This window comes from Mauremys reevesii, linkage group 1 (genome assembly GCF_016161935.1).
Source record: "Mauremys reevesii isolate NIE-2019 linkage group 1, ASM1616193v1, whole genome shotgun sequence".
Lineage (NCBI taxonomy): Eukaryota > Metazoa > Chordata > Testudines > Geoemydidae > Mauremys > Mauremys reevesii.
Window position 1 is genome coordinate 122,791,147 of NC_052623.1, and position 12,125 is coordinate 122,803,271.

The following is a 12,125-nucleotide window of genomic DNA, read 5'->3' on the forward strand; positions in this document are numbered from 1 at the left end:
GCAGCTATGTAATTTTGAGGTTAGAATAGACTCTTAAATTCAGGAAATGTTTAATTTCCTGTTATAACTAAATCAGAAAGTACATGGCTATATTTTCTTTTATGTCTTCACCAAATCAGATTGTTCAGTACAATGTCTCCTGATTTCCATCCCCTCCCTCATCTCAGATACCCTCTTATGTTTTTTTTAAAAAGATGAATCTATTTAAATTTATATTTCATTAAAAAAAAACTGGAATAGATTTGGGAAAGCTTACTGCTGATGAAATTGAAACCATGGCATGCCAGAAATGGAAAATACAAAGCTGATTGGTGGCAGGTATAAATTACTCTGCATCTGCCACTACATCTCAGTCCTGATCTTTACACACTTCTAATTCCAGCCTTATTTGTCCCCTGAACAGCCTGCCTTTTGTGCCAAATTCTGTGTTTTTATTATGTGAATAAGCATCCAGTACAGACAAAGGCCTTGATCCAGCAAAATGCTAAGCACACTAGCCCAATCTAACAAGTATGTGCTTAACTTTGAACATGACTAGTCCCATAGAAGTCAGTGAATATTCATGTGCTTAAAATTAAGCATGTTTAAATGCTTTGCTGGACTGGGACCAACATGCTCATCGTCTTGCAAGATCGAACTCTAATTTAAGAAGCTGATTAGTCTCACTTTGGGTTAAACCCTAGGCCTACTTAATTCAATTTCATTTCTTTGGGCCTAGATTTCATCCTTTGTGACCTAGCCTATATTTAAACTCAGGTCTCCAGAGCTGAAAAGCTTAGTGCATTCTGCCAACATACCTCGACCAGAAGAAATTAATTCTTCACAAAAACTATCACATAATTAAGATTCTGGTTCTTCACTACGGTCTTAATCTTGCACAGTGCCTGAACTCCCAATATACTCAGCGGACGCTCAGTTGAGGAAGCTCAGCACTTCATAGGACTACTTGACACCTTGCTCGATCCGAACCCTTGCATAGGATCTCTAATGAGGAGATGGCTGTTATGTCATATCAATGACAGTGTAATAAACATAAGTGCCATTAGTTGAGATGTATTAAGCAGCACAAGATCGCCATTCTTTGCATTTTAGAACACCTTTTAGTAACTTTGGGTGGTGGCATGAAGGAGCAATACAGTACCATTACAATTCATCTGGTTACCTTTGGGCAGGAGGTTTCTCATTCATTTAATTAAATGTTGACAGGTACTAGGGTTAAGGTGCGATATATTTTAATTAATTTAAGGCAAAGATAACCCCTACATTTAAGGTAAAAATAACAATTTTTGTTATGCCTTTGTGGTCACATATCAAAATATATTTTAGATCATATTTAAGATTATATTAAAGGTAGGACTAAAGCTAATAAAATTAAGGAAGCTTGATCCCAGTTGGTGTAGTATTCTGTTACCAACTCATTCAGTTGTGTCTAGGAATCGCGGTGGTGAAATAGGGATTTATGTTCACTCTTAGGTCACCTAAGAAAAAATGACTCATGAATTAATATTTCTGGTCACCATTGTTTCCAGTTAAACAGTAAGCCACGTCCTCAGCTGCTATAAACTGACATAGTTCCATTGAAGTTGATGGAATATAGCAGCTAAAAATCTGGCACAGAAGATGATACGTGATAGCACATTATATCTTGTCTTCACATTCTTCACAGGAGGGGAAAAAAGCCCTTGCAGCACCATCACTGTGACTCACTTCAGACATGTGCAATAACTAGTCATGATGGGATGAATTCTGAACAGTGCTAAACTTACCATTGAATACTCTAACTTTGGTTTGTGTCCCATGCTACTGTCCCTTTGTGACATTACCCAGGGTACAATCTGGACTGTTGAACAGCTTAATTCTCTAGCCTGGGGTGTCTTTTACCCTTCTTTGCTGTCAGAACATCCATTCCTGGTCTGTTCACACAGCCTTCAGTATTCAAAATCATTCCCAGATAAATTACATGAGCGCTCTGACCAGTCATTCATGAATTACATATAGGGCAACACCGACAAATTCTTAGTCCCAGCCTTGTTCCTCCAGAAATCTGCATCTCGTACTGCTCAGTATCCTTCTGTACAAGCTCATAGGAAGTCTCTCATTTCATCAAAGGAAAATGATAATGTACCAGCCTTGTCATCCCAAATGGAGCTTCGCATACACTGTAATCCAAACACACTGGTTAAGATAAGTTTATTAACTACAGAAAGATAGATTTTCAGTGATTACAAGTGATGATGCGTAAAAGTCAGGGTTGGTTACAGAAGAAAATAAAAGAGTAAAATGCAAGCTAATACCTAACTTAACAAGCTAAGTGAACTTAAAAGCAAAAGGTTTTGTCTTACCATACGCTGCAGTAAATTTCACAGGCTGGGTCTCCTTTCAGCCTGAGACGCTGCCCCCTTAGTTCAGTTCTTTGACAGTGGTTGATATTATGAGCAGAGATAGAGGAGGAGAGAGGTAAATGGGAGGCCACCCTCCCCTCTTTGAGGATTGCCCCCAGCTGGAGTGTATGTGACAAGTAGTCTCTTGTGGACTGACTCATCCCTCTGATGGAATGTAAATTTCTTGTTCACACCTTCCCATTGCTGGAGAATGGCTGCTTAAGCAGGTGATAGCTCTTTAACACCTGGCTGGAGTGTCAGTGTGTCTTTGTCTCTGAAAAACTTTTTTGGGCCTGCTTTTCTTAACCTTGGAACATGTATAACAATGCTATACAGCCAAATCTTATAATTTCACATACAATGTTGATGCACACATTTTACCAGGACAATAATGATCAGCAAACAATAACGTTCAGCAGGTTATGAGTTTTCAACTGATTTCACAAGGCATACTTTGTACAAAATTTATCCTAGCCTTGTAAAAGTGGTGAACATAATAATATAGACATTGCACAATTAAACTTAATGTTTTAATTACAATTAAAAAAAACCCAATTTGTCCAAGAAAAGGAGAGAAAATGAAAGCAAATCCTTTATGGAAATGTATTTTAATGGCTCCTTTGAAGCAATTCAAGTCCATGACATGAAAATATATTCAAGAAATTTTCACAATATATCTCATTCACTTAATTGGCTGTAACAGCTTTTGCAGTATTTTGTGTAAAGACACAAAATAATGGTGTAATGTACATATTGGGATCCATACTATAAAAAATAGTTACTTCACATTTGTAGTAGGCAATCCTCAAACTTTAAATAGGATGGCTTTAGGAGACAAACTTAAGAATGCTAAATGCATTTAAAACAGGCAACAAATAATAAAATTACAACCAGTTTAATTAATCAAAATCAAATAAGCCCAGCAATGAGCATAAGCCAATGTTGGAAGAAGATTTTTAAACGTAAACAAAACCCAAAGCAACCTTTTAAGTTAAGTCACTATGGTTTATCTGGGGTATGTTACATGCTGCTTTTCATCTGTCTTTAAAACAGGAATAATGTAGCATTTCAGCCATAAGATGGTGGTATGTACATTTTGCCATCAAGACAGAGCATTAAATCATTATCGTTATCCATTTTTACCTTCTGTAGTAGAGAGAGAAGAAAACATTCTCATGAGAATCTAAGTTAATTTATAACCTACATTTTTTAAAAAGTGCTTCCTCTTTGTAAGTCTGTTTTTTGGAAAACAAGGATTTTGCATAAAATCAAAGGGACTTTGCAGTAGATTTCAGAACCATTATATAGAAGCCTTATAGCTGGGGTAGCTTTCATTATAGCACAGAGCCTACTCATGGTATGGAGCAACTGCATAGCAACATTTAAGGTTTGCAGTCTAAACTCTGAACAGTTTTGTGTGATGACAGTACATGGAGCCAATCTTTTTTGTACCCATACAAAGCTGCTGTTTCAGGATTTAGATTCTGCTAGTACAGTTTGTTAATTTTCAAATTAATTTGTGCATGCAAAGTTATCTGAAAAGTCATTATTTTTGTATTCACTCTTTAAGTAAGCTTTGATAATACTGGCATACAGGGAACAATAAAATTATTTTAAAAATTCTGTTCAGAGATCAGCAGTTTTTCTTTTTCAGCTTAATTTACTAACAAATTAGCAGAACTGTATTTCAGCAGTTTTTTTGGATTCCACGTGCAATGAAATGGCATTTAAACTTCACAGTAAAAGTACCCTGAAATACATGAAACCATCTCAAATATAAAAGGTTTGTTCCATTAGATACACTGCTGCTTTTTAGAAATGCAAAACTAGCAATTAAACATAGCATGTGTCCATTCTATGTGCTTCTTAATAGCATTGTTTAATGATCCACCATTTTTAATATTTGCAATGGCAAATGATCCATACATCCATTGAAACTAATCAACTTTTTTTAATGCTATGAAATAACCAGTTCATTTCATCTTAGTTTAAGTCTTTTATTTATTTATTTTCCTTTTTACTGCTGTCATTTTTTTTGTGCTTGTTTTTTTTCCCCAGTGAGGGTTGTCGAAGAGAAAATACAATGAAGAATGTTGGATGTCGCAAGTATGCATTTAATTCCCTGCAACTGAAGGCTTTCCCAAAGCATTACAGGCCTCCAGAAGGAACTTATGGAAAAGTTGAAACATAAGCATACTGTGTCCTGTAATTGGCTGTTCCATTAAAACAGGGGGATACACTCCAGTTTAATATATGAATCTGTCATCAAGATCAGATAACCAATTTTTGTACATTTCACTAGGTTATATTGAGCATGTTACTTTACTGAATTGGAATTTATGAAGATTATTCTGACACCTTAGTTTGAGATTAGCTTGATGACTCTCTGCCCGTTTAAATAGCCTTTAGTGTATGTAAAATGCACAAATACTGTAGCACTGAATAATTACCTAAATGGAAATAGCTTGGTACCTCCAGGATGGTCAAGGACTTTATGAATGGCGCTTAAGCAGGTGTTTCACATAACATCTTTTTATACTGAGTTGACTTGAGATTAAGCTTTTCGTAATACTTTTTAAAACTGAGAATAAAACCTCAATGTTGTAAATAGTAAATTAATTGGACCCTGGGCAGTCTGATGAGTGTAGAATGAATGGTTACAATCAGGCAACAACGGTTTAATTTTTAAAAAAAGAATGTCAGCACAATAAAAGTCAGGAGCTTAAAATGTTTTACTGTATATATAATGCTGTCTTTCATACATGGAGTTAGTAATGTACAAGGCCAGATACTGACATGAAGTCTTACCCTGCTCCAACTCAATCCAAAGCTCCCATTGATTTTAGTGGGAGCAGGATTGGACCCATAATCGCCTTATTTGATTTCAGAAACTTTTTAAATTTTTCGAACACTTATGTGGTAGCGCTCACTGCTAATCAAATGCAAACAAACAAAATTCAAATACAGTTTTATCTCCCCATTACTTATAGTAACTTATAGTATAACAGGCAAGTCAGTAAATTTCATGGTATTGTGTATTAAGTAACACATTTTTCCATGGCTTTTTATATCACTTCAGGTCAATCATGTTAATATCTGAAATTTTGTTGATGATATTTTTCATACCTGCTAACCCAACAGTGCTCTGTAAATGTCCACCACTGCCCAATCATTCTATAACAAAAATGTGTTTCTATTTAGCATTGCATTTTGCCCAGCTGAGCTCTGTCAGAATAATGTGCAAGGATTATGATTATCATAACATACCGTATATTTCTGGTGAATCTAGCAATGTCCTATTTTGATACAAAGTAACTGTTAATGTGTTAAAATCTCATACTTATTCCATCTCATGACTAAAGTGACCAGATAAGCATCCAATAAGTAATGTTCAACAGAGTTCCTTGAAAATAGTCTCTGTAAAGGGTATGCATTCTAAGAAATGAATGTAAACATTAATTTCCAGATTTTATGAGGATTAATCTTCCCTAGCCACATTTAGCCCAATATACAATAGTCAAGTCCTCCCTCCTCTTTGGATTCTAAGGAAGTAGGCTTTAGAATGGGAAATACAGTCAGTTTATTCAGAATAGAATAGCAACAGCCAGGTATGTATGTGGCAGTTCCTTATTTCTTTCTCTGTCTTCCTGGTGTTTGTCTGTGTTCTCGCTGCTCTATCGAGCATATTCATTCTGCTCCCATATACATTCTGGGGGGTTTAAGTACCGTGGTTTTCATGTTTTGCTTTTTGCTGTTCAACATTTAATAATGTGTCACACATGCCAGTTACTGTTTTGCTGAACTAGCTTTTTATTATTATTTCAGCCTTACTAAGATAACAAAATGGCGAATATTGTGTAAGATATGCATATGTCTAGAAGTCTGTAAAAAGTATTAATTATCCTGCCCCTGTTTTCAATAATTAATTTATGGCTATAGCATAAACAATGCTTAGGAACTCCACTTGCTCTGTTCACCCCAAATGAAACAACTTGTGTTTGTTTTTTGACAATGTGTAAAACAAATACGTGTAAAAAAAATTTTTTTTTCAGTAAGGGTCCTTTGGATTTATATTATTCCATTCATTCTGTTAAACCTGCAATCCCTATTCCATTAATAAATGCCACATTTCTTTTTGTGTAATCTGTACTCTGTAGAACTCAACAGTTTCTCACTGGTGACATTTAGTTGATCAGTTTGTTTCATATATTTTTCAATCATGTAGTTAAGCATATATATAAATTCTTACATTGTTACACAGGAATGCTGTGTTTAATTTTGGAGGGGGAATAATGCAAGAGAGTTATTACAATTAATAGAGCTGTTCACTAGTATTATGGACTCCTTAATAATTAAATTCACTCTAAATTATAGTGACCTTTATTTATTTTGTATACACACCTAATCTAAATGAATTCCTGAACTCTTTATGTGCATGCTTTTTGCTCACCTTTTTAAAGCAGTGGAACACCAAACTTAAGTACTGCATTATTTTGTGGAGAATATTCCAATTTCTATATACTTCATGTAAAGCATCATTGTTCGGCTAATATTTTATATATACAACATTGCTATTACATGCACATAAATAGGCTTGCTTAAAGGGCATATTGAACAGTAAGATTTTGAGCAGTTCATCTAAAAGGAAAAACTGTGAAACTTTAAACATATAGGAACCTTCACATGAGAGTTTAAGCTTTTCTGTTGCACAGGAAAGACATTAAGGATTATTGTAAAATGAAGTTCTGTCTAATGTTCTTTTTGAGTACTTTTTTAAATTATAAAACATACTAAGGTTAAAAAAATGTTGCCAGGTATGTTCTGTGTATGTTCTGTGAAAGCACCCACAGCACAGTTGCCTTTTGTTTCATTTATATATGTAAAGTTATTGTATAATACAATACTGTTTTGTCCCAACACTGTTGTATTTGCCAGGCTTTGTGCACTGAAATATTTTTATTTATTTGGTTTTGGGCAGTATTAATATATCATAAACATATGGTTAGTGTTTTATATATTCCTAGTTCATCCAATCCATGTATGCTGTAAATGTGCTCGTCTTTAGGATGAAAAACAATAAAAAACTGACAAGAATATTGAGATGGTGACTTATTTTTGAATGCATCAGTTTAAGATAAATTAAATCAATACTTTCAAGGTCTTTGGCTCCAAACTTGACCTATCTGATAACATTTATCCAATGGGGAAGGCACTGGATCTATATGAATAAAATGGAGCTATTTATTTTTTAGATCTTGCTAAAACATTGTGTACACCATAGAAGAATAGCTGTCAGTGTAGTTAAACCAGACACAAATTCGGTCCAGTATTCTGGGTAGTCTCCACAGTGACATTTAGCAACAAGCTAAATGAGGTGGTTTATGCCACCGCATCTCCACAGTTTCTCTAATAACTTCCCAATCCATCCTCACTCTGTTTGCTGCTTCCCTTCTATTATATAATCTCTTCTCTTCTTGTTCCTGCTTCCACTGCAGTCAGCTTGGCTCTGGAACAACTTTACCTATTTGATCCCTCCCTGTTTCCTCTGCTACTTCCCTGCCCTGAATAGACTGGTATTCATTGTTTACATAGTACAAACATTCTGCTTGCAAGTCCCTTTCCTCACCATCCATATAAATTAGATCTTGAGGGGAACAGGGTCCCTTTTGAGTGCGTGAACTTCATTTTGGTTTCAGTTGCAATAAATTCTGTATGAATTAAGCAAAAGCTTTTCATGTTCACTGCATTATTGTTTGCTTTGTCTCTGAGTGTTTGAAGAATGGCAAATGCAATTGTATTTGTTTTTGGCAAGATTATTTTCTACACACAATGGAAGGACAACAGTAGCAGAAAACAACCAAACAATGTTCAGCGTCATCCAAAATGGAGAAAGAAAACATAATTGCCAAGTGTAAAAAATTCCTGATTGGCGGAAGGCAAAAAAATCATTAGTAGGCTTCTAACTAGATACAATAAAAGTATTTATCTGTGTCCTTTTTAACATGATTTTTTGAATCTGTATAAAAATACCATTTTGGATTTGATCGGACCCACAGAAACAAGGATACCCTGGGCTTGACATCACTGCTGAGTTAACTCTAGTTATAACTCGAGTGTTGCCTCTAACTTGAGACCCCACCACACACACAAACCTTAACTCAAGTGCAGTGGGGCTTTTAACTCAAGTTGGCTGGCCTGAGTGTGGATACATGCTACAGCCTGAGTCAGCACCACTCATTGGCTGCTGACACAATCACTTTGCACAGCGTGGAGTCAGTGTGCCCTTGCGCTCACTTGAGCTAAGCTAATTCAAGTGTTGATACCTAGAGTTAACTCTGCAGCGAAGACAAGACCACAGAGTTCACACTTCCACCCCAAGCTTCTTATCTTGCTGTGCTTAGGCAAATGTGCAGCATAAATTGCAAAATGGTCCCTAAGCACGAGAGGATTAGTTACAGATGAAGATGGCACTTTAACACTCAAGTCCTTTATTTTGTGGGATGACGTTTAATCTTGACTATTTGTGCTGGAGTTTTGTTGTTGAGTTTTCTGCTTTTAAAAAATATATCCCACGTACAACTGCATAAGAGAACCTGTAAGACACAAGAGCTGCCATATTCTCGTTGGATGTAATTCATCCCTGTGCAGCTTAAGAGAGAGCTAAGTGGTTCTTATGCCTTATGCGGGCCCTCAAATGGTAGAGAATTTCACCCATTGCACGTTATCTTTCTGCACATTAACGCAAATTCTTAGCACACAGTCTCATCAAAACAACAGCATAAATGTTATTTATGGAACTGGATTATGCAAACGGAGAAAAAATTAGGTATAACATTGTACAGTATGCATTAAATTTGCTACAAATGTGTATTAATGGTGCAATTGTTTTATTGACTGGAATTTGTGTAATGAAACTACAACACTGTTTGATGTAGTTATGCTCTTTCAAAGAATCCCCAGAGACAGTAGTTGAGATTTAATACACAATCCTTCAAGATCAAATACATAAGTATCTCATTCATTTCAGTAAAACTTTGACTTATTCCTTGTTTTAATGGATGGGGGTGAGGGGGAAACCTGATCTCATCTAAGACTAACTTTTTTTTTTTTTAAGTAAGAAATTGTAGAGCCAAATGTTGCCTCTTTGCAGCCCCATGTATGCTTTTCCATGTGCAGATTATTCCTGCCAGGAACAGGTGTATTCTGTGGCAAGTTTGTGGAACCACCATTGGATCAAGATATAAACCTCTTTTAGGAACAACTACTCCTGAACTGAAGTTGGCATGGAACCAGAACTGATACCATTTCTTCCTTCTGATTCTCCTCTTGGCCACTGCTTTTTTTGTGTGAACATATGGTCAAAGAGAGAATTTGGCCTTCTTTATAAGGATGTGTATTGCACTTCAGAAAGGTTTTATATAGTACTGGAGGCTGCATAAATAGCTTAATAGGTAAACCCCTTTACCAGTTCAAAATATCTTTTAAAAGTGTCTTAGTGCTGATAAAAGAAACTTTTAAATTGATGCAATATGGAATGGGCAAGATAAGAAACCACAAAAAATAGGTTTAATGTGAAATACACAGCTCTTGTTTTTAACAAAAATATTTAAGATTTCCAATGAAAAGAATGTGTAGATTTGAGTGTGTAACTTTTGCTTTTATTTTGCTGCGTGACTTCTTGGGTAAGTGTTCAAGTATGTGCATGGTGTTGTGGGGAACGCTGACTGAATATGTTCTGTCTGTATTTGGAATTCTGCCATTTAGGGAAGATATCTTCATTTTGCTGTATATGTTAATTCATTTTGTAATAACCATATTGTTTCTCCATTGATGAGATTTCATCCACTGATTACTTGGTGTAGAAAGGTAAGTTCCCATCCTTCCCGTGTCCAAGAGAGAAACATGTTTGGCTACACCATTGCCATCATCATCCATTTTCCTAGAGGTTGTGTGAACTGAAGAATCTTCAAACTGGGCTGGGAAGGCTCAGTGCAAGTTTAATTGTGCTCACTAAGTCTCCCAAATTATTTTAAAGTGCAGACAAATTTCTTGCTATGTCACTACGACTCGCATTCCCTGTGATTTTATTCCCCTGCTCCTCAAATTTCCATTTGGTAGTGCAACAATTATCTGTGGGTCTGAGGCCTATGATGTGGATGATGACATAAGAGATTATCAGTATAATGATGACATAAGAGATTTGTATAATGACAGCCCTACATCTTTTACTTGTTTTTTCATACGTTTTGCCAATATTAAACTTTGTTGTTTGATTAATAGTTCCATATGTTTATGGAAATATGCTTATGAATGTGAATATAATCTAACTGGAATATGCTTTATTCAAAAAGTCTCTTGTAAGGTATCATTACAAAGCTCATGATCTACTGAGTGTGTTCATCCTATTTGTTTGCATGTATTATTTCTATGTTAGGAGAATGAGACATAAACTTGTATTACTGATGTAAACATGTTAGGTTTCTGAGTGGTGGTGAAGCACCAGAATAGGGTGGTAAAGCACTGGAATGGGTTACCTAGGGAGGTGGTGGAATCTCCTTCCTTAGAGGTTTTTAAGATCAGGCTTGACAAAGCCCTGGCTGGGATGATTTAGTTGGGGATTGGTCCTGCTTTGAGCAGGGGGTTGGACTAGATGACCTCCTGAGGTCCCTTCCAACCCTGATATTCTATGATTCTATGTTAAGTGGAAGCCATTAAGGGTGGCTCAGAATCAATGAACTGTGAATGGGTTTGTTTAACTGCAAGCTTTCCTGTGTACCTGTCTTCCAGCTACTCGGTAATGAAGAAGGAGGTCTTACAGTGACATGTGATCATGTAATCTGAACTGGAATCCATGTTAAACCTGGGACTTTTCCATTTAGAAGGAGGGGTGGGGACCCAGAGAGATAAAAGGTTCCCACCTTGGGCCAAAACTATAAAAGAGTCTGGAACAGAACAAAGGGGGCTGCCAGTCATGAGAAATCCCCTAGTTACCACCTGAACTGGAGCTAACAAGGACTGCACTAGGGGAAAGGTTTGATCTTAGACTAGGAAGGTGTCTAGTCTGTGAAAGAAGTTTATTGGAACATCTCTGAGGGTGCAAATTACCTGTATTCAGTTTTTTAATGCATTAGGCTTAGACTTGCATGTTTTGTTTTATTTTGCTTGGTAACTTTGTTCTGTCTGCTCTTACTTGAAACTACTTAAATCCTATTTTTTTATACTTAACAAAATCACTTTTGTTTATTAGTAAACCTAGAGTAAGTGATTAATGCCTAGGGGAGCAAACAGCTGTGCATATCTCTTTATCAGTGTTATATATATCATTTGTTTATGTAAGCTTTATACAGAATAAAATGGATTTATTTGGGGTTTGGATCCCATTAGGAACTGGGTTTCTAGGTGCTGGAGATAAGTAACCTGCTGAGTGGGTTTCAGTTAAGCCTGCAGCTTTGGGGGTGTGGTTCAGACCTGGGTCTGTGCTGCAGCAGGCTAGCGTGTCTGGTTCAACAAGGCAGGATTCTGGAGTCCCAAGCCATTAGGGAAAACGGGCTCAGAGGTAATTTCAGCATATCAGGTGACAGTCTCAAGGGGATCTCTGTGACCGAACCCATCACACCTATATTTTTGAAGTGCAGTGTGTACTTAGGAGCTTGTGTTAGCTGGAAATTATATTAGCAAGACGTGGAATTTGTGTTGGCTAACAGCTCTCATTTGTATGGTTAAATATTTGTGTAGATAGAATCC

At 36.3% G+C, this 12,125-nt stretch overlaps 1 protein-coding gene across 5 annotated transcripts in view; it reads left to right on the top strand.

Annotated features, from left to right (window-relative positions):
- INPP4A (inositol polyphosphate-4-phosphatase type I A) overlaps nucleotides 1-12,125 on the top strand; it is a 212,538-nt gene that overhangs the window by 196,698 nt on the left and 3,715 nt on the right. For 3 of the 5 annotated variants that reach the window (XM_039510710.1, XM_039510629.1, XM_039510087.1), the window contains one exon: nucleotides 4,440-7,475. The exons of 1 other annotated variant lie outside the window; for it this stretch is intronic. In XM_039510710.1, the coding sequence (XP_039366644.1) occupies nucleotides 4,440-4,572 (133 nt within the window). In that variant the 3' untranslated portion in view covers nucleotides 4,573-7,475. Of the gene's footprint in view, nucleotides 1-4,439; nucleotides 7,476-12,125 lie in introns of those variants that run through there. One more of the 5 variants, XM_039510236.1, reaches the window with a different exon arrangement.